The 25,719-nt window shown below is 45.8% G+C and overlaps 1 protein-coding gene across 1 annotated transcript; it reads left to right on the top strand.

The window, feature by feature from the left end:
• The first annotated feature begins 8,998 nt into the window (after nucleotides 1–8,998).
• Nucleotides 8,999–24,406, top strand: SULT2A1 (sulfotransferase family 2A member 1). The gene is made up of 6 exons (XM_019014383.3): nucleotides 8,999–9,277; nucleotides 11,613–11,821; nucleotides 13,190–13,316; nucleotides 16,244–16,338; nucleotides 20,194–20,371; nucleotides 23,460–24,406. The coding sequence occupies exons 1-6, from the start codon at nucleotides 9,142–9,144 to the stop codon at nucleotides 23,570–23,572; spliced, it is 858 nt and encodes a 285-aa protein (XP_018869928.1). The 5' UTR covers nucleotides 8,999–9,141; the 3' UTR covers nucleotides 23,573–24,406.
• The last annotated feature ends 1,313 nt before the right edge of the window (nucleotides 24,407–25,719 follow it).

Genomic DNA, 25,719 nt, shown 5'->3' with positions numbered 1-25,719 from the left:
TGATTTCTAAACTAAGTACTATAAAATGTTGCCAGGACCACTTGTTCCTTTCCTAACATTCCTTCCTGGAACAAATGTTCTAAGTTTTCCAATTCCATTAGCAGAATGATGACTCAGCACAAATTCAAAGGACTAAACCTGAGTTTGAATCACAACTAGGTCACTTTCTTTTTTTTGAGACAGAGTCTCACTCTGTGCCCAGGCTGGAGTGCAATGGCACGATCTCGGCTCACTGCAACCTCCGCCTCCCAGGTTCAAGCGATTCTCCTGCCTCAGCCTCCCGAATAGCTGAGACTGCAGGCGTGCACCACCATGCCCGGCTAATTTTTGTATTTTGAGCAGAGACAGGGTTTCACCATGCTGGTCTCGAACTCAGGTGATCCGCCCACCTTGGCCTCCGAAAGTGCTGGGATTACAAGCGTGAGCCAACATGCCCAGCCACAGCTGGGTCACTAATTCTGTAGCTAAAGATGAGTTAATTAATCATTTTTTTCCTGCGGGAGAAAAGGGAGCCTAACAGTGTTGTGATTAAGATCACATGTTCTAGGTTTCAATTTGAGGTGGGAACTTGTTTGCTGTGTGTTCTTGAGCCCACAACCTAACCTCTCTGTGGTTCAGATCCTGCATCTGTAAAATGAGGAAAATAATATTAACTGCTGCCGGGCACGGTGGCTCACACCTGTAATCCCAGCACTTTGGGAAGCCGAGGTGGGAGGATCACGAGGTCAGGAGTTTGAGACCATCCTGGCTAACACGGTGAAACCCCGTCTCTACTAAAAATACAAAAAAAAAAAAAATTAGCCGGGCATAGGTGGTGCACGCCTGTAGTCTCAGCTACTCGGGAGGCTGAGGCAGGAGAATGGCGTAAAATCCAGGAGGTGAAGCTTGCAGTGAGCTGAGATCACGCCACTGCACTCCAGCCTGAGAGACAGAGCGAGACTCTGTCTCAAAAAAAAAAAATTAACTGCTTCATAGAGTTCTTAGAAACATTCAAATCATTTAATGTTTTGTAAAGTACTTAGAATGTCTGGCACAAAATAATCTTCATCTAAATGTTTATGGATGAAAAAATACTGACTTTATGGCCGGGCGCGGTGGCTCAAGCCTGTAATCCCAGCACTTTGGGAGGCCGAGGTGGGCAGATCACAAGGTCAGGAGTTCGAGACCATCCTGACCAACATGGTGAAACCCTGTCTCTACTAAAAATACAAAAAAATTAGCCAGGCGTGGTGGCGGGCGCCTGTAGTCCCAGCTACTCAGGAGGCTGAGGCAGGAGAATGGCGTGAACCCAGGAGGCAGAGCTTGCAGTGAGCCGAGTTCACGCCACTGCACTCCAGTCTGGGTGACAGAGCGAGACTCCATCTCAAAAAAAAAACAAAAAAGAAAAGAAAAAATACTGACTTTAGACCGGGTGTGGTGGCTCACCCTTGTAGTCCCAGCACTTTGGATGGCCAAGGCAGGCAGATCACCTGAGGTAAGGAGTTCGAGACCAGCCTGGCCAACATGGTTGAAACCCCATGTCTACCAAAAATACAAAAATTAGCCAGGCATGATGGTAGGGGGCTGTAATCCCAGTTGCTTGGGAGGCTGAAGCACAAGAATGGTTTGAACCAGGAAGTGGAGGTTGCAGTGAGCCAAGATCGCATCGCTGTACCCCAGCCTTGGAGACAGAGTGAAACTCTGTCTCAAAAAAACAAAAAACAAAAAAAGAAAACAAAAGAAATACTGACTTTAAAAGTTCAAAAGTATCCTTTAAGATCTGTGTGTCTCAGTTTCATCATCTGTAAAATAAAGTAAAATAATTTCTTACCCTTCCCATGGTCACTGTGAAAACTAAATAACATAATCTTGTTGTTGGCAGTATTATTATAATTGTCTTTAAAATACATGATTGCTTATATGATTGCTTTTAGAATTTTATAATCTAGTTTTTTGTTTGTTTGTTTTGAGACGTAGTCTTGCTCTGTCACCCAGGCTGGAGTGCAGTGGCGCGATCTCAGCTAACTGCAAGCCCCGCCTCCCGGGTTTATGCCATTCTCCCGCCTCAGCCCCCCGAGTAGCTGGGACTACAGGCGCCCGCCACCACGCCCGGCTAATTTTTTGTATTTTTAGTAGAGACAGGGTTTCACCATGTTAGCCAGGATGGTCTCAATCTCCTGACCTCATGATCCGCCTGCCTCGGCCTCCCAAAGTTCTGGGATTACAGGTGTGAGCCACCGCGCCCGGCCTATAATCTAGTTCTTTTAGAAAGAATAAATGTGAAATGAAAGTATGTGCCCATGTGAAAGATGGCATCTATTCTAAATGTGCCTCCAGGAGATGAACTCTACCCTTCTCTCTGCTGATGACACCAGCATTCACTGTCCTCTTTGTCTGAATAACAGCTTTTGCATCTAAGACAGTGGTTCTCAACTAGGGGCAATTTTTTTTTTTTTTTTTGAGACAGGGTATCACTCTGTCGCCCAGGCTGGAGTGCAGTGGCATGATCTCGGTTCACCGCAACCTCTGCCTTCCGGGTTCAAGTGTTTCTCCTGCCTCAGCCTCCCAAGTAGCTGAGATTACAGGCACCCGCCACCACACCTAGCTAATTTTTTGTATTTTTAGTAGAGACGGAGTTTCACCATGTTGGCCAGACTGGTCTCAAACTCCTGACCCACCTTGGCCTCCCAAAGTGCTGGGATTACAGGTGTGAGCCACTACACCCAGCCCTGTTGCAGCTTTTTCACTACTGATGTTCAGTGAATGGGAGGGAGTGTTGTAGCTCTTTTACTCCCACCACCAGCAAGCTCCAGGTTCTTGTCCCACAACCAAGAAGAATAAGAAATGTCAACACTGGAGACTGAGTAGGACAGAGTGGGATTTATCAAGCGAAAGTGACAGAAAATCTCTCAACAAAGAGAGGGGACCCGACAAAGAGTTGCTGGCTGCAGGGCTAAGTTCAGTGGTTTTATGGACTGGGAAGTGGGAGGAGTGTGCTTGACTGGTCTGTGGGCCACTCAGAAAGACACACAACAGTGAAAAGAGCCAATTAGAGGCTGAGGTGAAGACTTTGCCTGCAACCAATTAGGGGCTGGAGTGATGTTACACTTTATGCAAATGAGGATTTTGCCCACGGCCAATCACAGAAAGATAAGTATATGTAAAATAGGTGAAAGGTAAGGATCAATCCAGAGGAAGCATGTGAAATGAGACAAACATGCATCAAAGGGAGGAAAATGTGTCCAAAAAAGGAGTGGAATTTGTTCATCTAGGTTCACAGAGTAGGCATTTCCATTCAAGGACGTGGGCTGTTTCTTATCTAGGGCCTGTAGCTTGATATTCAGGCTGTTCTTGATTTGAAGAAATTTTGCTGATGTGAGCTCTTTCTTATCTGGGGCCTGCAGCTGGATTTTCAGGCTGTTCTTCGTTTGAAGGAGTTTTACCAAGGACTCACCCTAACTGCCTGTCTGACCACTTTCTTCCTACCTCCTCTCTCACTATCCACAGCCCTGATCTCAGCCCTGGGGGGACATTGACATCTTCTCCCAGATCAGCTCCTCAGAGGCCTCACTCTGGGCCACAGTTGAAGTGATTCTTCCAGCTCCAGAGATTACTGCCAGACATGGAAAGAACCCAAACCAGATGCTGGAGATAAGATCTCAGGAGCTCATCCCAGCCAATCTGCCAGTGCCCACTTGGAGCCATGTTTAGGTTTTATCTATTCATTTTATAATGAAATGTCTCACACATATAGAAAAGCATGTAAACAGCCTGGGCACGGTGGCTCAGGCCTGTAATCCCAGCACTTTGGGAGGCTGAGGCAAGCAGATCACTTGAGGTCAGGGGTTTGAGACCAGCTTGGCCAATATGGCAAAACCCCATCTCTACTAAAGATACAAAAATTAGCCAGGTATGGTGGTGCCTACCTGTAATCCCAGCTACTCAGGAGGCTGAGGCAGGAGAATCACTTGAACCCAGAAGGCGGAGGTTGCAGTGAGCCGAGATCACGCCATTGCACTCCAGCCTGAAAAACAGAGTAAGACTCTGTCTCAAAAAAAAAAAAGAAAAGAAAAGCATGTCAACAAAACTCTTTAAGGCTATCATTTTGCCCTATGGCTTCAGATAAAGACTCCAGTGAGAAAGTCACAACACAATTGAGGCTTCTTCTAAAGTCTTTCCTGAGTCTGCTGCTCTGCTCCCCTTTCCAGAGGTGAAATTGTTCTGCAACTTCCTGCCCGTGGTGTTTACGATCATGGCACCTCTCCCCACTGCTCTGTGCCTGTGAACGTGGCCTGAGCACCATCTCTTCATAATTAGGAATCTGCCTGTTCCTCTAACATTCTGTGCTGAGTGTGTGCAGGCTGACAGATGTAAGTCCCATTCATTCATTCATTCATTCATTCATTCATTCAACTATAGTGTCATCTTCCACATATTCTATAACTTATCCTGTGTTTTAAATTAATCATTCATCCCCAAATTCAACTGGTTTCCCATTTTTCACAGTTGCAATGTTGAAATACACATTTTTTTCGAGTTTCCTTGTCCATGTGTGAAAATGTCTCCAAGGACATATATCTCTGCAAGTTTCAACTCCAGTTACTTTCTGAAACTCTCCTCCAATACCACCATGCAAATGAACAGATCCACCAAATTCGAACGGCCTGACCAACAGGTAGTATCATCCCATTTTTTTCTTCCAACGTATAAGAAGTGACAACCTACATGCATTACTGTGATTTTGATTTGTATTTCCCTGATTACAGGTATGATTAATAATCAATTGTATGGTTTAATGGCCCTTTTATTTCCCTTTTCTGTCAAATAATAATATCCTTTGTCTTTTTAAAAAAGATATAAGTATGGCCAGGCGTGGTGGCTCATGCCTGTAACTCTTTGGGAGGTCAAGGCAGGTGGATCACCTGAGATCAGGAGTTCAAGACCTGCCTGGCCAACATGGTGAAACCCCATCTCTACTAAAAGTACAAAACTTAGCTGGGCATGGTGGCACACCTTTGTAATCCCAGCTGCTCAGGAGGCTGAGGCAAGAGGTTCACTTGAACTGGAGAGGCGGAAGTTGCAGTGAGCTGAGATTGCACCACTGCACTCCAGCCTGGGCAACAGAGTGAGACTCCATCTCAAAATAAAATAAAATAAATAATAGGCCAGGCGCAGTGGCGCACGCCTGTAATCCCAGTACTTCGGGAGGCCGAGGTGGGCAGATCACGAGGTCAGGAGATCGAGACCATCCTGGCTAACACGGTGAAACCCCGTCTCTACTAAAAAAATACACAAAATTAGCCGGGCATGGTGGCTGGCACCTGTAGTCCCAGGTACTCGGGAGGCTGAGGCAGGAGAATGGCATGAACCCAGGAGGTAGAGCTTGCAGCGAGCTGAGATCGTGCCACTGCACTCCAGCCTGGGCAACTGAGCACGAGACTCCGTTTCAAAAAAAAAAAATTTTTTCACAATTTAAAAAGTACAGGCCCGTCATTTTGCAGACTGTCCCTCATTTGGGGTTCATATAATGTTATCTCACTAATATATTCAGGCCTAGAGTTTATGTTTAAAATATGGCCACATAGAAAGGGAAGAGGGAGAAAAGTCAAGTGACCTCTGGTGACCAAGGTCAACATCATTAGTGCCAGGTCATGTTGCTAATAAGTCCCCTTGATATGGTGTTATGATCATGGTATTTTACCTCTGTGACCTTCCTCTCCAAAACCCATGAACTCTCATTTGTTGGACGAGAAAACCTGCAATAAATCCCAAAGGAGGAACATTGTACAAAATGCCTGACCAGTGTTCTTCAAAACCATGAAGGTAATCAAAAATGAGGAAAGTCGGCCGGGCGCAGTGCCTCGCACCTGTAATCCCAGTACTTTGGGAGGCCAAAGTGGGCGGATCACCTGAGGTCAGGAGTTCGAGACCAGCCTGGCCAATATGGTGAAACCCCGTTTCTACTAAAAATGCAAAAATTAGCCGGGTGTAGTGGCGCGTGCCTGTAATCCCAGCTACTCGTGAGGCCGAGGCAGGAGAATCACTTGAACTGGGGAGGCAGAGGCTGCAGTGAGCTAAGATTGTGCCACTGCACTCCAGCCTGGGCAGCAGAGCAAGACTCCATCTCAAAAAAAAAAAAAAATGAGGAAAGTCTGAGCAACAACTGTCACAGCCAAGAGGAGCCCAAGGAGACAGGATGAGTGTATGTCATGTACTATACAGGATGGGATTTTGGGGCAAAAAAAGGGCATGAGACAGTGAGCCAAGATCATGCCACTGCACTTCAGCCTGGGCAACAAAGAGAGAACTCTGTCAAAAAAAAAAAAAAAAACACGAGCATGAGATAAAAACTAAGGAAATCCAAATTAAGTATGGACTATGGGAACTCTCTGTACTCTCTTTGCAATTTTTCTGTAAGTCTAAAAGTGCCCTAAAAAATGAGGCGTATTAAAAATATTTTTTTCCTGTTTGAGAAGAGTTTAGAAACTGGAAATACTAGATTCAGGAGAAGGGCAGACTTGCTTGATAAGGGACCGATGTTTGTGCAGTAATTTGGAGTGTGGTTTGTTTTTGAATCTTTAATTAAATTCTGGGATTGGCCGGGCGCAGTAGCTCACACCTGTAATCCCGGCACTTTTGGAGGCCGAGGCGGGTGGATCACAAGGTCAGGAGTTTGAGACCAGCCTGGCCAACATGGTGAAACCCCGTGTCTACTAAAAGTACAAAAATTAGCCAGGTGTGGTGGTGGGTGCCTGTAATCCCAGCTACTCAGGAGGCTGAGGCAAGAGAATCACTTGGACCCAGCAGGCAGAGGTTGCAGTGAGCCCGAGATCATGCCATTGCACTCTAACCTGGGTGACAAGAGCAAGAGTCCATCTCAAAACAATAAATAAATAAATAAATAAATAAAATTAAAAAGTAAAACCTGGGATTATATATTGCTGATAGATATTCACGCTTGAACCACAGTTACTATAAAATGCAAAAATTCTTAATACTGTTATTCTTTGCACTTTTTCTTAATCATTTTATATATATGCATATATATGCATATATATAACACATATATATCTTGTTTAGGTTGTTTTGTACAGATGTGGGCCACCATTGCAACAAAATAAATTCTTTTTGCTCTAAAATATTTATAAAGAAAATACTTAAATGTGATGTACAGGGTGGTAATAAGGGAAAAATCAAGTATTATAAACAAGAATGAAGGCTTTTTTTCTTTCCTTTTTTTTTTTTTTGAGACGGAGTCTCGCTCTGTCGTCCAGGCTGGAGTGCAGTGGCGCGGATCTCGGCTCACTGCAAGCTCTGCCTCCCGGGTTCATGCCATTCTCCTGCCTCAGCCTCCAGAGTAGCTGGGACTACAGGCGCCCGCCACCACGCCCAGCTAATTTTTTGTATTTTTAGTAGAGACGGGGTTTCACCGTGTTAGCCAGGATGGTCTCGATCTCCTTACCTCGTGATCCGCCCGCGTCGGCCTCCCAAAGTGCTGGGATTACAGGCGTGAGCCACCACACCGTGCCCAGACCAAGAATGAAGGTTTTTGTAAAGATTTCTGTTCAGTGTTTTGCAAGGTAAAATTCTAGGCACGTTTCCCTGAAGTTATGTGTATGTGAGTATTCTCATTCTTCCCAACTTGCCTTTGAAGAGTGAAAAAACATTATTATCAAGTAGACTTCTATTCAGCTTTTGCTCCTGCCCTGCTGTTTATCCCTTAAGAATGAGTTTCTTGGACTTTCCCAATATGTGATTTTTTTTCCCATTTAGAATGGTGATTTTAAATGTGTGAGTGCATGCATTATCTTATCTCAGATATTTGCACCCCCATTCCACCCCCATCTCCCTAAAGCTAGAACACTGCCAACTGATCTGTTGTATAGGTCCTTTAGAAACACATAATTAGGCTGGGCGTGGCGGATCACGAGGTCAGGAGATTGAGACCATCCTGGCTAACACGGTGAAACCCCGTCTCTACTAAAAATACAAAAAATTAGCTGGGCGTGGTGGCGGGCGCCTGTAGTCCCAGCTACTCTGGAGGCTGAGGCAGGAGAATGGCGTGAGCCCGGGAGGCGGAGCTTGCAGCGAGCCGAGATCGCGCCACTACACTCCAGCCTGGACGACAGAGTGAGACTCCGTCTCAAAAAAAAAAAAAAACAAAACAAAACACATAATTAACACTTAAGGTTGGGTGCTGCCAATTCTTTGTGAAAATCCAAATATTATTAAGGAAACAGGGAGATGCCACTACCTCTTGATTTTCCGTCTAAAAACATACATGTTTATGTAAACAAATCTTTCCATATTCATAGTGACTTTTCAAGTATTTGAGTCTAAAGATTTTCATCTCACATTTTTATACCGTTTAAATTGTTCACAATTATTACATACACGTCAGCCATCAACTAAAGTTGTACTTTAAAAATTTACTACAATATATACACTGCTAATATTTGTACTTACTCTTTTTTTCCCTAGAGTGGACGTATAATTGTGTGATACTTCAGAAATACAGATAAATGATTCAAAAAGTCTCAGGGAGAATAATGTTTCTTTGATCATGAATAACTGATTAGTAATTCTTGCCTATATTTTCCTGAGAGCATATGACAAATGTTTCTAAGGTAACAACATGAGAACAGATAAAGACTGTGTGGTCTTTTGGATTTGGAGAGAAATATTTTAATTTTTAAATGCAGTTACAAATTATAATGTATTCATATTTGTACTTTCTGTTAAAATGCACGATTGCAGGATTATTTAGATTTTGTGTTTATTCTTGATGAAAAGCTTTGTTCTTGTTTTTAAGTTTGCACTCAAACCTTAAGAAATAAATTCACCCATATTATCAAAAAAAAAATTGTCCTCGTGTTTGTTATTCAATCTTGCAGTTCACTCTCATGAACGCAAGCTCAGATGACCCCTAAAATGGTCTCTAGATAAGTTCATGATTGCTCAACATCTTCAGTCTTTTGAGTATGGGTCACATTATACCTCTCTTTATCAGCAAGTAAACCTTACAACAAACATGTGACATGCTGGGACAAGGTTAAAGATCGTTTTATCCTTGCTGTAAAAGCTGATCTGCCTGTAGCTGCCACAGCCTCCAGCGGTGGCTACAGTTGAAACCCTCACACCACGCAGGAAGAGGTCATCATCATGTCGGACGATTTCTTATGGTTTGAAGGCATAGCTTTCCCTACTATGGGTTTCAGATCCGAAACCTTAAGAAAAGTACGTGATGAGTTCGTGATAAGGGATGAAGATGTAATAATATTGACTTACCCCAAATCAGGTAAGGAGGCAGAATCGTGAACTGAGAAAGGCTGTGGTTGTGTTCCTGTCCATTCAGTGCATGATTGGAGTTCTTCCTTTATGTCAGACAGTGTACAATGCTTTAAGGGGAAGAGAGGAATGCCTAATACCATTGACAATCAGAGAAATGGATTTAGTTAGGAAATTACACAGTAGGATGAGTGTTCAGAGGGGTAATCTGAGGTATTAGGAGAATCCACAGGAGTGAATCCCAAGGCAAATTCAGGTGTTTGTTTGGTGGCAGTGGGAGGGAGGATGGCTGAGGATGACCAATGATGTCCTGAAAGAAGAAATAGCATTTACATGGACATGCAAAGAATGAGTATGAAATTACTTGGGGGGAGGGCTATTTTCAGATAGGAGAATCATCAGGGCAATGGCCAGGAACCACAGAAGAGCCAGGCAATCTCAAGGGGCTGAAAGATGAGGATCATATGTCTCTGGGAGTGGGGCTGTGGGTGGAGGGTGGTAAGAGCACTGCGGATGCGGTGAGGGTTGAGGCTGAAGACATTGGAAGTGGCATGGCCCTGAAAGGCCAAGAGCAATGGGAACATAATAAGAGGGATTTCAGCAAATAGCCAAAAGATGGAAGCAACCCAGATATCCACTGACAGGTGAGTGAATAAACAAAATGTGGTATATAGCTATAATGGAATGTTATTCATCCTTGAGAAGGAAGAAAACTCTGATGCATGATACAACAGAGATAAACATCAAGGACATTATGCTAAATGAAATAAGCCAGTCACAAAAATACAAATACTGTGTGATTCCACTTACATAAGGTACCTGGAGTCATCAAGTCCATAGAAACAGAAAGTACAGTGGTGGCTGCCAGGGGCTGAAGAGAAGGGTAAATGGGGAGTTGGTGCTGGCTCTGCATAGAGTTTCGGTTTTGCAACACAAAAATCCTCTGGAGATTGGTTGAGCAGCACTAGGAATATACTTAACACGTAACACTACGAAACCGTAGGCTTAAAAGTGGTTGACAGGCTGGGCATGGTGGCTCATACCTGTAATCCCAGCACTTTGGGAGGTCAAGGCAGGTGGACTGCCTGAGGTCAGGACTTCGAGACCAGCCTGGCCAACATGGCAAAACCCCGTCTCTACTAAAAATACAAAAATTAGCCAGGCGCTGTGGCGCATGTCTGTAGTTCCAGCTACTCGGGAGGCTGACCAAGAGAATCACTTGAACCCAGGAGATGGAGGTGGCAGTGAGCCAAGATCATGCCACTGCACTCCAGCCTGGGTGACAGAGCAAGACTCTGTCTCAAAAAAAAAAAAAAAAAAAAAAAGTGGTTGAGAGCTGGCTGCAGTGGCTCACGCCTACAATCCCAGTGCTTTGGGAGGGCAAGATAGGCAGATTGCTTGAGGTCAAGTGTTCAAGACCAGCCTGGGCAACATAGCAAGGCCCGATCTCTACAATAAAATTTTTTCAAAAAATTAGCCCAGTGCGATGGCACATGCCTGAGGTCTCAGATACTTGCGAGGCTGAAGCAGGAGGCCGAAGTACAAGGATCACTTGAGCCTGAGTTCAAGGCTGCAGTGGGCTATAATTGCACCACTGCACTCTAGCCTGGGCTACAGAGGGAGACCTCATCACTAAAAAAAAAAAAAAAAAAAAAAAAAGGCCGGGCGCGGTGGCTCACGCCTGTAATCCGAGCACTTTGGGAGGCCGAGGCAGGCAGATCATGAGGTCAGGAGATCGAGACCATCCTGGCTAACATGGTGAAACCCCATCTCTACTAAAAATATATTTAAAAAAAAAATTAGCCGGACGTGGTGGTGGGCGCCTGTAGTCCCAGCTACTTGGGAGGCTGAGGCAGGAGAATGGCATGAACCCGGGATGCACAGCTTGCAGTGAACTGAAATCGTGCCATTGCACTCCAGCCTGGGTGACAGAGCAAGACTCTGTCTCAAAATAAATAAATAAATAAATAAATAATAAAAAAATTAAGGTTGAGATGGTACTTTTTTTTGTTTTTGTTTTTGTTTTGAGACTGAGTCTCACTCTGTTGCCCAGGCTGGAGTGCCATGGCACGATCTCGGCTCACCGCAACCTCCGCCTCCCAGGTTCAAGCAATTCTCTGCCTCAGCCTCCCAAGTAGCTGGGATTTTAGGCGCCCGCCACCATACCTGGCTAATTTTTGTATTTTTAGTAGAGACGGGGTTTCACCATCTTGGCCAGGCTATTCTTGAACCCCTGACCTCATGATCACTTGCCTCAGCCTCCCAAAGTGCTGGGATTACAGGCGTGAGCCACCATGTCCGGCTGAGATGGTACATTTTATATATTTTTTTCCTTCTTTTTCCAGGAACAAACTGGTTGGCTGAGATTCTCTGCCTGATGCACTCCAAGGGGGATCCCAAGTGGATCCAATCTGTGCCCATCTGGGAGCGATCACCCTGGGTAGAGAGTGAGATTGGGTATACAGCACTCAGTGAAACGGAGGGTCCACGTTTATTCTCCTCCCACCTCCCCATCCAGTTATTCCCCAAGTCTTTCTTCAGTTCCAAGGCCAAGGTCAGTGCATAATGGTTAAGACGTGTTTGATCAGTGCCTTTCAAACACTGATATGCCTATAAGTCATCTGGAGATCTTGCTGAAATGCATTCTCCTTCAACAGGTCTGTGTTGTTGAGACCTGAGATTCCGTATTAGGTGACACCTATGTGGCTGCTCCCAGAACTGTCCTTGAGTTCAAGGATATAGACCATTCCACAGATTACCCCAGCCAGATTTAAACCAGGGATAGGGTGAAACACTAACCCAGAATCTTAGAAAACTAGGTTCTAAGTGCAATCAGAATGTATAGCCATATTATATACTAGATAACCGTCTTTGGTTGCCCTAAAAAATAATTAGCCAATCTGAATTCAACAAATGCCTCCTGCCACAGAAAAGACACAGAGGTGTTCCCATGGGAAGCAGCATGTTCATCAATCAATGCCTGTATCCAGGGTGACTGCCCCGGGGCCAGGACTGGGCTCTGTACACACTTCGTCTTACTGTGTGTAAATATGTGTTGATATCGGCAGCCACATGCATCTCCCATGGGGCGGAGGGGTGATCACAAGAGGGACAAGGCATATCCAGGACCTTGCATGGCTCAGACTGCTTCTAGAATTGTACTTTCCTGGAAGGTGTTTATAGGTGTGTGAATTATTATTATTATTATTATTATTTTGAGACACAGTCTCATTCTGTCACCCAGGCTGGAGTGCATTGGTGCGATCTTGGCTCACTGCAACCTCCGCCTCCCCAGGTTCAAGTGATTCTCCTGCTCCAGCCTCCTGAGTAGCTAGGACTAGAGGTGTGAGCCACCATGCCTGGCTAATTTTTGTATTTTTAGTAGACACAGGGTTTCACTATGTTGGCCAGGCTGGTCTCGAACTCCTGACCTGGAGTGATTCAGCCTCCCAAAGTGCTGGGATTACAGGCATGAGCCACCATGCCTGGCCCAAAGGACAAAGTAATGTCTCTGAAATGTATCCATGATCTTGGGTGTTGTATATGGATAATATTGCTATATATCTATGAATGTAGCTTAATTTATGAATTCATTCTCCTGTTAATGATCTTTAAACCATAGTACACAAATATACATCACTCACCTTTGGAAACCTTCCATGTTCTTCCCATTGTGAGCAGACTGTAATATCCCAGAGGGAAGGAACGATGCTTCCTTCTTCCGTTGATATATTCCTAGTGCAGTGACTACTTCATAGGCATGTCAAATTTGATTAGTGAGTGCAGTAAGTAATTTGTTAAAAGAATCCATTGATATTATTAGGCATTATCCAGGAATTGGCTTTTTCTCCATTTTTGTGAAGATCAAAAAGAGTGAGGATTGACTGTATTGATTTTTCATTCTCCCATTTTTCCATTTAAGGTGATTTATCTCATGAGAAATCCCAGAGATGTTTTGGTGTCTGGTTATTTTTTCTGGAAAAACATGAAGTTTACTAAGAAACCAAAGTCATGGGAAGAATATTTTGAATGGTTTTGTCAAGGAACTGGTGAGTGTTTTGCAAAATATGGGGGTGCTTGGAGTCTTCTAGCCGACCTCTTTTGACACCCAGCCTCACATCTCTACATCTCACCAACCCATGGGTTGAAAGGCTCCACCACCCCTGGAGGCCAAACCTGCTAAGTTCGCTTACTCTCCCGCATAGCAGCAGAACTCTAGCCGGCCCCTCAGCTTGCCCCATGATAAACCATCCTAGCTATTTTCTAAGTCTCTAGAGCCTCCAATACTAGCACAGGAAACTTATATTCTCCTCTGGTCTCCTAATGCGTAGATTTCTGGAAGTTAGCTTTTCACTGGCTTCCGGGACAACACAATCCTGACCTTCCGCCATTTTTTTCTGATGCCTCTTTCCAAAACCCTCTTAATATTCTGTTTCTATCTGTCTCAGAACTGTTTGCATGACTCTAGGATCGCTATATATTTAGTTATGCAGAATTTCTGGGCTTTTTCAGTACTTTCCATTTTGCAATTGATCTCAAAACTCTATGAGCCTCTATCTCAGCTGTGATGTGTCTCTCTGCAATACACCAGCTACAGATACCTCCATTAGAGAGAGCCACCAATGCCCCTAATTCAGTACACTCAAATTTGAACACCTTTCTGGCTGGGCGCGGTGGCTCACACATGTAATCCCAACACTATGGGAGGCCGAGGCGGGTGGATCACCTGAGGTCAGGAGTTCGAGACCAACCTGGCCAACATAATGAAACCCCGTCTCTACTAAAAATACAAAAAATTAGCCGGCCATGGTGGCTCACACCTGTAATCCCAACACTTTGGGAGGCCAAGGCAGGTGGATCATCTGGGGTCAGGAGTTCGAGACCAGCCTGGCCAACATAATGAAACTGTCTCTACTAAAAATACAAAAAAATTAGCTGGCTGTGGTGGTGGGTGCCTGTAATCCCAGCTACTCAGGAGGCTGAGGCACAAGAATTGCTTGAACCCGGGAGGTAGAGGTGGCAGTGAGCCAAGATCACGCCACTGCACCCCAGCCTGGGCAACAAAATCAAAACTCCATCTCAAATAAAAACATTTGAACACCTTTCTTAACTGCGTGGGGTTTATCTTACTCCACCCCTCACGCAAAGACTAGCATGAGTCTAATACTTCATAAGCATTCTCTTTTCCCATCCCACTCCCCTAGGCCCCTCACCACTTTCCTATCTCTAATTATTAATTAAGTCCTACCATCTTGATTAATATCTTCATTCTGGTCTCAGCACTTTGGGAGGCTGAGGCAGGCGGATCACCTGAGGTCAGGAGTTCAAGACCAGCCTGGCCAACATGGCAAAGCCCTATCTCTACTAAAAATACAAAAAATTAGCCGAGTGTGGTGGCATGTGCCTGTAGTCTCAGCTACTTGGAAGGCTAAGGCAGGAGAATCGCTTGAATCTAGGAGGCAGAGGTTGCAGTGAGCCGAGATCGCTCCATGGCACTACAGCCTGGGTGACAGAGTGAGACTCTGTGTCAATAATAATAATAATAATAATGTATTCCATACTTGACAATTGCTAAGAGAGACCATCTTAAATGTTCTCACCGCCCCGACAAAAAATGATAAGTATATGAGGAAATGAATATGTTAATTAGCTTGATTCTGTCTGATATGGTTAGGCTTTGTGTCCCCACCCAAATCTCATCTCGAATTGTAATCCCCATAATCCCCACGTGTTGTAGGAGGGACCTGGTGGGAAGTGATTGGATCATAGTAGTGGTTTCCCCCATGCTGTTCTCATGACAGTGAGTGAGTTTTCACGAGATCTGATGGTTTTATTTATTTATTTATTACAGCTTCAGGTTTTTTTTTTTTTTTTTTTTTTTGAGACAGAGTCTTGCTCTGTCACCTAGTCTGGAGTGCAGTGGCGCGATCTCAGCTCACTAAAAGCTCCACCTCCCAGGTTCACACCATTCTCCTGCCTCAGCCTCCCGAGTAGCTGGGACTACAGGCGCCCGCCATCACACCCGGCTAATTTTTTTGTGTTTTTAGTAGAGACAGGGTTTCACTGTGTTAGCCAGGATGGTCTCGATCTCCTGACCTCGTGATCCGCCCGCCTCGGCCTCCCAAAGTGCTGGGATTACAGGTGTGAGCCACCGCACCTGGCCTAGGTTTTTTTTTTAATTTTTTTTATTATTATACTTTAAGTTCTAGGGTACATGTGCACAACATGCAGGTTTGTTACATATGTATACATGTGCTATGTTGGTGTGCTGCACCCATTAACTCGTCATTTACATTAGGTATATCTCCTAATGCTATCCCTCCCCCTCCCCCCGCCCCATGACAGGCCCCGGTGTGTGATGTTCCCCGCCCTGTGTCCAAGTGTTCTCATTGTTCAATTCCCACCTATGAGTGAGAATAGGTGGTGTTTGGTTTTCGGTCCTTGTGATAGTTTGCTCAGAATGATGGTTTCCCGCTTCATCCATGTCCCTACAAAGGATATGAACTCATCCTTTTTCATGGCTGCATTGTATTCCATGCCACATTTGAGATCTGATGGTATTATAAGTGTCTGGCATTTCCCCTGCTGGCACTCACTCCTCCCTCCTGCCGCCTTGTGAGGAAGTTGCCTTGCTTCCCCTTCCTCCACGATTGTGAGTTTCCTGAGGCTCCCCCAGCCACACTGAACTGTGAGTCAATTAGACCACTTTCCTTTGTGAATTACCCAGTCTTGGGCAGTTCTTCATAGCAGTGTGAAAACTGACTAATACACTGTCATTCCATAGTGTATGCATATATCAAAACATCTGTTATATACTGTAAATATATACCATTTGTAGGTCCCCTTCGACCAAGTTTCATTCAAGTTTTATTTGTCAATCATACGTTAACAAGCCGGTGGGGGGATGAACATAATAGACTGGATGCCTGCTCTCATAAAATTTGTAACCTATCACTTTTTCTGCCACCCCATGCAGTGCTATATGGGTCATGGTTTGACCACATTCATGGCTGGATGCCCATGAGAGAGGAGAAAAACTTCCTGTTACTGAGTTATGAGGAGCTGAAACAGGTAATCGCATCATTTTTAGAGTCAGTGCACACCCTCTCACCACCATCCTTACTTTCCTTAAATTCCCTCCATCCCGCTGTGTCTTCATTCCACCCTCTCAGTTAAAGTGGAGCCTGGTGAAGAGTCACAAAGAGCGGGATTAACTCCCTGGTCTTCATTGCCCTGTTTCTGGTTGACCCTTGCCCAAGCTTCACGCTCCTTATTTTATCTTAAAACATCTAAGCCAGGCACGTTGGCTCGCGCCTGTAATCCCAGCACTTTGGGAGGCCGAGGTGGGAGAATCACTTGAGGCCAGGAGTTTGAAACCAGCAAGACTCCAGTCTACGAAACAGCAAGACTCCAGTCTACAAAGGAAAAACAAAATTAGCCAGATGTGGGGGGTGCACACCTCTAATTCCAGCTACTCGGGAAGCCGAGGCCAGGGGAATTACTTCAGCCCATGAATTCAAGGCTGCAGTGAGCTATGATCACACCACTGCACTCCAGCCTGGGGCAGCAGAGCAAGACTCCGGCTCTAAAAATAAAAATAAGGAGCATATTCCATGCATTGAGGCAGAGTGTGATGTCTCCTGCTAGCACTGGTGTATGTAAAAATTTCTCTGGGTGAGACCTATGGTGCTGCTGATAACCAAGCGTTGAGAGGGCGCTGGAAGAGAGGATGGGAATGGGTAGAAGTGATTTAGTTCCTGAGATGGTTCCGAGTGTCTGACATCTCAGCTTGGCTGGTATGAACAGAAATGAAGGCATGTAATCAATTTATCTCACTATTCTGAGATCCAAGTACTGGAGTGAATAGTGACGGGGAGGAAAAGCTGTCAGATGATACTCAGAACCAGTGAGTATTGAAAGAACAACTTGAGGCCAAGCTCAGTGGCTCACGCCTATAATCCCAGCACTGGGGAGGTGAAGGCAGGTGGATTGCTTGAGTCCAGGAGTTCGAGACCAGCCTGGCCAACATAGCAAGACCCCGTCTCTACTAAAAATACAAAAAATTAGCCGGGCATGGTGGCAGGCACCTGTAGTCCCAGCTACTTGGGAGGCTGAGGTAGGAGAATCACTTGAACCCAGGAGGAAGAGGTTTCAGTGAGCCGAGATCACACCACTGCACTCTAGGCTGGGCGACAGAATGAGACCCTGTCTCAAAAAAAAAAAAAAAAAGAAAAAGAAGGCTGGACACGGTGTCTCACGCCTGTAATCCCAGCACTTTGGGAGGCCAAAGTAGGGGGATCACTTGAGGTCAGGAGTTCGATACCAGCCTGGGCAACATGGCGAAATCCCATCTCTACCAAAAATATAAAAAATTAGCCAGGCGTGGTGTTGTGCACCTGTAGTCCCAGCTACTCAGGACCCAGCTACTCAGGAGAATCGCTTGAACCCAGGAGGCGGAGGTTGCAGTGAGCCGAGATCATGCCGTTGCACTCCAGCCTGGGCGACAGAGCAAGACTCCATCTCAAAAAAAAAACAAGAACTTGACCTATTAGTGATATCTCACATAAAAGAGAAAATAACACCAACACTGGATTTTGTACCACCTGGGAAACATCACGTCCCAACACCTTCATCTGGCTCATCCTCTCCAATCCTCTATGGCCTATGGTCTGGGCATGAATTTCTTTTTTTTTTTTTTATGAGGTGGAGTCTTGCTCTGTCGCCCAGGCTGGAGTGCAGTGGCATGATCTCGGCTCACTGCAACCTCCGCCTCTCGGGTTCAAGCGATTCTTCTGCCTCAGCCTCCTGAGTAGCTGGGACTACAGATGCACGCCGCCATGCCCAGCTAATTTTTTTTGTATTTTTAGTAGAGACAGGGTTTCACCATGTTGCCCAGGCTGGTCTCGAACTCCTGAGCTCAGGCAATCCGCCCACAGGCCTCCCAAAGTGCTAGGATTACAGGCATGAGCCACCGCGCCTGGCCATCTTTTTTTTTTTTTTTTTTTAGACAGAGTCTTGCTCTGTCACCCAGGCTGGAGTGCAGTGGCACAATCTCAGTTCATTGCAATCTCCACCTCTCCGGTTCAAGTGATTCTCGTGTCTCAGCCTCCCAAGTAGCTGGGATTACAGGCATGCACCACAACACCCGGCTAATTTTTGTATCTTTGGTACAGATGGGGTTTCACCACGTTGACCAAGCTGGAATGAATTTCACTTCTGTTAAGAAGCTCTTTGTAACAAGTTTGGTTGGCTACCTCAGATACACGATCCCATACCTTCCTGGGATCTTCCTTTCGGATCACACAATGAACTTATTTTAGTTATTTCCATAGTTGTACATCTTCTTATTAGATAACCAAGGTCTATGAAATAGAGAAAAAAATTAAAGCATTATAGATCTAAGAGTAAGGCCTATGATTCAAAGCAAAGTCCTTCTGGTTACAATAATCCATTTTGTTGGCCAGGTGCGGTGGTTCACATCCATAATCCCAGCACTTTGGGAGGCTGAGGCGGGCAGATCACCTGAGCTCAGGAGTTGGAGCCCAGCTTGGCCAACATGGTGATACTCCCTCTCTACTAAAAATACGTAAATTAGCCGGGAGTGGTGGCGCACGCCTGTAACCCCAGCTACTCGGGAGGTTGAGACAGGAGAATTGCTTGAGCCTGGGAGGCGGAGGTTGCAGTGAGCTGAGATCACGCCACTGCACTCCAGCCTGGGCGACAGAGTGAGATCTTGTCTCTAAATAAATACATAAATAAAATTTTGAAAATAAAAATCTATTAATCTCCCAGGATCATGTACCTAGTCCTAATTATTGAGATGAAATATAAGAAGATATTGTAAAACTCTGTGTGTTATTCAAAAGCTGGTTATGGGAAACAGTACTATCTGACAGTACAGCCAGGATTTGAAATCAAACCTTCAATCTCCATCAGATTCTCCCTGAACCTCTCCTTGCTAACCCTAATTACTGTCTAGAAGCCTCTCTAAACGTCTGTTAGGAAACCCGAGGCTCTGTGTTTTACTGTTAAGTTGTCCTAAACTCTACCATACGGGAAAATCCACGATGATCCTTGCATCTTTTGTGGTTTTCTGGTTGGTTTTGTTTTGTTTTGCTTTGTTTTGTTTTTGAGACACGGTCTCACTCCAACGCCCAGGCTGGAGTACAGTGGTGCAATCACAGCTCACTGCAGCCTCAACTTCCTGGGTTCAGGTGATCCTCCCACCTCAGCCTCCCAAGTAGCTGGTACCACAGCTTTGCGCCACCATGCCTGGCTAATTTTTGTATTTTTTGTAGAGACAGGGTCTCACTATATCGCCCAGGCTGGTCTAAAACTCCCGGACTCAAGTGATCCGCCTGCCTCAGCCTCCCAAAGTGCTGGAATTACAGGCAGGAGCCACGGCGCCCAACCCATCCTTGCATCTTTTACATACTTCATGCCCTCTCTTCTTTACCTTTTTTCTTTCTTTCTCCTAATTGCATTCAACTCAATCCCTTCTCACATCTGCATGTTGTTCCTCTCTTCTTCCTCCTCCTCCTCATTCTGCGGTTCCCTCCTTCTCATCTTACTTTTTTCTATTGTCTTTTTTTTTTTTTTTTTGACAAGGTCTCACTCTGTCACCAGGCTGGAGTGCAGTGGCGTGATCTCAGCTCACTGCACCCTCCACCTCCTGGGTTCAAGCAACTCTCCTCCCCCAACCTCCCGAGTAGCCGGGATTACCGGCGCCCACCACCACACCCTGCCAATTTTTGTATTTTTAGTAGAGATGGGGTTTCACCATGTTGGCCAGGCTAGTCTCAAACTCCTGATCTCAAGTGATCCAACCGCCTCAGCCTCCCAGAGTGCTGGGATTACAGGCGTGAGCCACCACGCCCAGCCTTGTCTTTCTCTTTCATATCCTCTCTCTTGATTTTTCTTTTTTAGGACACAGGAAGAACTGTAGAGAAGATCTGTCAATTCCTGGGAAAGACGTTAGAACCCGAAGAACTGAACTTAATTCTCAAGAACAGCTCCTTTCAGAGCATGAAAGAAAACAAGATGTCCAATTATTCCCTCCTGAGTGTTGATTATGTGGTGGACAAAGCACAACTTCTGAGAAAAGGTAAAAGAAAATCCTTTGGTTTCCAAATATACCAGAATACACGGCATGCATGCCTATGGTCACAATTGGGCGCTAACAGTTGAGATGAAAGAGTGCTCTTTTTTTTTTTTTTTTTTTTTCCGAGATGAAGTCTCGCTCTATCACCCAGGCTGGAGTGCAGTGGTGCGATCTCAGCTCACTGCAACGTCCGCCTCCAGGATTCAAGTGATTCTTCTGCCTCAGCCTCCCGAGTAGCTGGAAATTACAGGCACACGCCACCACACCCAGCTAATTTTTGTATCTTTAGTAAAGATGTGGTTTCACCATCTTAGCTAGGCTGGTCTCGATCTCCTGACCTTGTGATCCGCCCACCTCGGCCTCCCAAAGTGCTGGGATTACAGGCATGAGCCACAGCGCCTGGCCAATTTATCAGCTTTAATTGCTCATCGCCCAGAACACTTCTCCCGTGGCCTCAGCAGGGAGCCTCTTCTTGTGGTACTGATGTGGGCTGTAGGTGCGTGGGGAAAATTGGTTCCGCCTGGGAAGGTTATTTGACTTACGTGAGGTCATTCAGATTCTCTTTCCTCAGAATGTGACATGAGCATTATCCATTCTACAGACAGTGAGCAGGTTAACTAGCAACCCTTGCTAGACCTACAAGCTGTGATTCACCTGAGAAACGAGGACAAGGACGGGGTTGGGGATGGCCACAGTGCAGCTGCCCCACTGGTGAGTTAGCATAGAGATCTGTCCTGGATGGGCCGGGTGCGGTGGCTCATGCCTGTAATCCCAGCACTTTGGGAAGCCGAGGTGGGCGGATCACAAGGTCAGGAGATCGAGACCATCCTGGCTAACATGGTGAAACCCCGTCTCCACTAAAAATACAAAAAATTAGCCGGGCGTGGTGGCGGGCGCCTGTGGTCCCAGCTACTCGGGAGGCTGAGGCAGGAGAATGGTGTGAACCCAGGAGGCGGAGCTTGCAGTGAGCCAAGATCGTGCCACTGCACTCCAGCCTGGGCGACAGAGCAAGACTCCGTCTCAAAAAAAAAAAAAAAAAAAAAGAGATCTGTCCTGGATGAAGAAATGTGTGAAGGAATGCCTCACCTGGAAAAGGGAGAGAAGAGAGACTTTGCTATCACATGCTGTAAGGTGCCAAGATGAATGGAAATGTCTGTTGCATGGGGTGAAAGAATCCATTTTTCCAGGGCCAGGCGTGGTGGCTCACGCTTGTAATCCCAGCACTTTGGGAGGCCAAGGCGGGTGGATCACCTGAGGTCAGGAGTTCGAGACCAGCCTGGCTAACACGGAGAAAGCCCGTCTCTACTAAAAATACAAAAAATTAGCCGAGTGTGATGGTGGGCACCTGTAATCCCAGCTACTCGGGAGGCTGAGGCAGGAGAATCACTTGAACCTGGGAGGAGGAGGTTGCAGTGAGCCAAGATCCTGCCATTTGCACTCCAGCCTGGGCAACAAGAGTGAAACTCCGGCTCAAAACAAAAATCCATTTTTCCAAAATCCTACAGTTCTAATACATCTGGGACAGTCCTCCGTGGAAGAAAAGAATTAAATCCTTCAAAAGACCCAGAGTCTTGGGCAATCGTAAAAGTAAACGTTGGCCGGGTACGGTGGCTCACGCCTGTAATCCCAGCACTTTGAGAGACCAAGGCAAGTGGATCACTTGAGCTCAGGAGTTCGAGACCAGCCTGGGCAACATGGTGAAACTCTGTTTCTACTAAAAATGCAAAAATTAGCCATGTGTGGTGGCACCCACCTGTAGTCCCAGCTACTTGGGGTGGGGCTGAGACATGAGAATCGCTTGAACCCAGGAGGCAGAGGTTGCAGTGAGCCGAGATTACAACACTGTACTCCTGCCTGGGAGACAGAGCAAGACTCCATCTCAAAAAAAAAAAAAAAAGATAAATGCTGAGACTTTGTATAACTTATCTATATTAGGGATACATACCATATACATACACCACAGAAAGAAAATACACAGAACCTGTCCTACATGATATGTGTTATGAGGCGAAATACAGCAAGGATGGGGAGTGACCTCTACATTGGGTGGTGAGAGAGAACCTCGCTGAGAAACTTGAATTGGAACAAAGACTTGAAAGAGGCAAATAGGCAAGTCATGGGCCAATCTGAGAGAGCAGCACTCCAAGGAGAAGGAGCGTGGGACGCCAATAGTCTGAGGAGTGGGGATGCCTGCCACGTTTGAGGCAGAATCAGAAGTCCCCGTGTGAGTAGAGTGACGGAGAGGGTAGTTTTAGGGGATGAGCTCAGAGAAGCCAAAGGGGCTGGATCACCTGGAGCCCTGTAAGTGCCTCCAGCACTTGTACTTGAGTGAAACCGGGAGTCCTCGGAAAATCTGAGCAGAGAAGTGGCATGATCTGGGATCATGAGGGCTGCCATGCTGAGCCTAACTTATGAAAGAGAACTTATGAAAGCAGAGGCCAGGCCAGGTGTGGTGGCTCACGCCTGTAATCCCAGCACTTTGGGAGGCCAAGGCGGGCGGATCACCTGAGGTCAGAAGTTTGAGACCAGCCTGGCCAACATGGCAAAACCCCATCTCTACTAAAAATACAAAAATTAGCCAGGCGTGGTGGCAGGCGCCTGTAATCCCAGCTATTCGGGAGGCTGAGGCATGAGAACCACTTGAACTCGGGAGGCGGAGGTTGCAGTGAGCCAAGATCACGCTACTGCACTCCAGCCTGGGGGATAGAGCAAGACTCCGTCTCCACAAAAAAAAAAAGAAAAAAAAGCAGAGACCAGTTACAAGTGTACTCTAATAATCCAGGTGAAAAATGATGTTGGCTTGAGTCAACGTGGTAGAAACAGAGGTGGTGAGACGTGACTCAATTCTGGACATATCAGATGATATACTGGTGTTATTGCTGAGGAATTGTACACAGGATGGATGGGAGAAAGGAGAAGATAGGAAATTGTTTCCAGCTAGGTGAATAACTATGTGACCAGGCAGGATAAAGGCCCACCACGAACCATCGGCCATTCTGCTATGTTAGCTACGATGTCCATGTCAGGTGCCTGGTGGAGACAGGCCAAGGAGATGTGTGGTCTGACCTGAGTTTCTGCTTCATGTTTCCAGGTGTATCTGGGGACTGGAAAAATCACCTCACAGTGGCCCAAGCTGAAGCCTTTGATAAATTGTTCCAAGAGAAGATGGCAGATCTTCCTCGAGAGCTGTTCCCATGGGAATAACGTCCAGAACACTCTGGGTCTTATATGGAGAATGACATTGATTCTCCTGTCCTTGTACATGTACCTGACTGGGGTCATTGCGTAAGACTTATTATTTTATCCTGAAACCTTAAATATCAAACCTCTGCATCTTTGATCCCTTCCTTGTTAAAAGTTACCAGGGTTGGCCAGGCGCGGTGGTTCATGCCTGTAATCCCAGCACTGTGGGAGGCCGAGACGGGCGGATCACGAGGTCAGGAGATTGAGACCATCCTGGCTAACACGGTGAAACCCCATCTCTACTAAAAATACAAAAACCAAAAAAATTAGCCAGGCGCATGTCTGTAATCCCAGAACTTTGGGAGGTCGGGGGGGTGGGGGAGGATCACGGGGTCAGGAGATCGAGACCATCCTGGCCAACATGATGAAACCCTATCTCTACTAAAAACACAAAAATTAGCCGGGCGTGGTGGTGCACGCCTATAGTCCCAGCTACTCGGGAGGCTGAGGCAGGAGAATCGTTTGAACTCAGGAGGCAGAGGTTGCAATGAGCCAAGATCGCGCCACTGCACTCCAGCCTGGGCGACAGAGCGAGACCGTCTCAAAAAAAAAAGAAGTGACTAGGGTTCAGAGAACCAGGGTTCAAAGCCCAGGGATGCAAAGGTTGCAGTGAGCTGAGTCATGGGATCCCAGACTTTTTTAAATGTTTGCAATATTTCCCGTTTACAGAATGCTACAAGAATAATGTACGTACTACCTAAAAGGATGTCTAAACGTTTGTTAATAAAAATAAGAAATAGCTACAGTGACAGATTTTAGAGCAAAAATTAGTAATAAAAATAAGAAATAAAATTACAGGAGCAATTAAGGTTCCATTTCTTTTCATCACATGTATCTCCACAATTTATTATTGCTCTGATCTTAAGGAGTGTAATTTGCAATCTAATTTCATCCTCTTACTCTGTGTTGTTAAACCATATACAATAAACGGTGTTTATGGAGGCTTTTGAAACTTGCATAAGGCCAGGTGCGGTGGCTCACACCTGTAATCCCAGCACTTTGGGAGGCCAAGGAGGGCGGATCACTTGAGGTCAGGAGTTTGAGACCAGCCTGGCCAACATAGTGAAACTCTGTCTCTACTAAAAATACAAAAATTAGCTGGGCATGATGGCACATGCCTGTAATCCCAGCTACTCGGGAGGCTGAGGCATGAGAATTGCTTGAACCTGGGAGATGGAGGTTGCAGTGAGCTGAGATCATACCATTGCACTCCAGCCTGGGCAACAGAGGGAGACTCCATCTCAAAAATAAAAAATAAAAAAACTAAAGTCTTGTTCCGCAAAAGAACCAAAGAACCTATAAAGAGAATGAAAAGATAGGCCAGGTGCGGTGGCTCATGCCTGTAACCCCAGCACTTTGGGAGGCCAAGGCAGGTGGATCACTTGAGCTCAGGAGTTCAAGACCAGTCTGGCCAACATGGTAAAACCCCATCTCTACTAAAAATACAAAAATTAGCCAGATGTGTTGGCGGAGGTTGCAGTGAGCCGAGATTGTGCCACTACATTCCAGCCTGGGCAACAAAGTGAGACTCCATCTCAAAACAAAATGAGAAAACAAGAAGACAAACCAGAGATGGAGAGGAAGTACTTGTAAATCTCATATCTGGCAGTGGACTTGTTTCTAGAATACATAAAGAACTCCTAAAACCCAGCATTAAACAAATAATCTTTTAAAAGAAAAAAAGAATAAAAGATTTGAACAAACATTTCACCAAAGAGGACACAGGGATGGCAAATCAGCACATGAAACGATGTTTTGCATCATTTGCCTCTAGAGAAATATAAATTAAAACCACAACAAGAAGGCCGGGTAAGGTGGCTCACGCCTGTGATCCCAGCACTTTGAGAGGCCAAGGCAGGTGGATCACTTGAGCTCAGGAGTTTGAGACCAGCCTGGCCAACATGGTGAAACCCTGTCTCTACTAAAAATACAAAAATTAGCCGGGCGTGGTGGCGGGTGCCTGTAGTCCCAGCTACTCGGGTGGCTGAGGCAGGAGAATGGCGTGAACCCGGGAGGCGGAGCTTGCAGTGAGTTATGATCCTATCACTGCACTCCAGCCTGAGCAACAGAGCAAGACTGTCTCCAAAAAAAAAAAAGTATATTTTCTA

Source organism: Gorilla gorilla, chromosome 20 (genome assembly GCF_029281585.2).
Source record: "Gorilla gorilla gorilla isolate KB3781 chromosome 20, NHGRI_mGorGor1-v2.1_pri, whole genome shotgun sequence".
NCBI classification, from domain to species: Eukaryota; Metazoa; Chordata; class Mammalia; order Primates; family Hominidae; genus Gorilla; species Gorilla gorilla.
The sequence above is the reverse complement of the archived record's forward strand: the minus strand, read 5'-3'. Positions and strand labels throughout refer to the sequence as shown.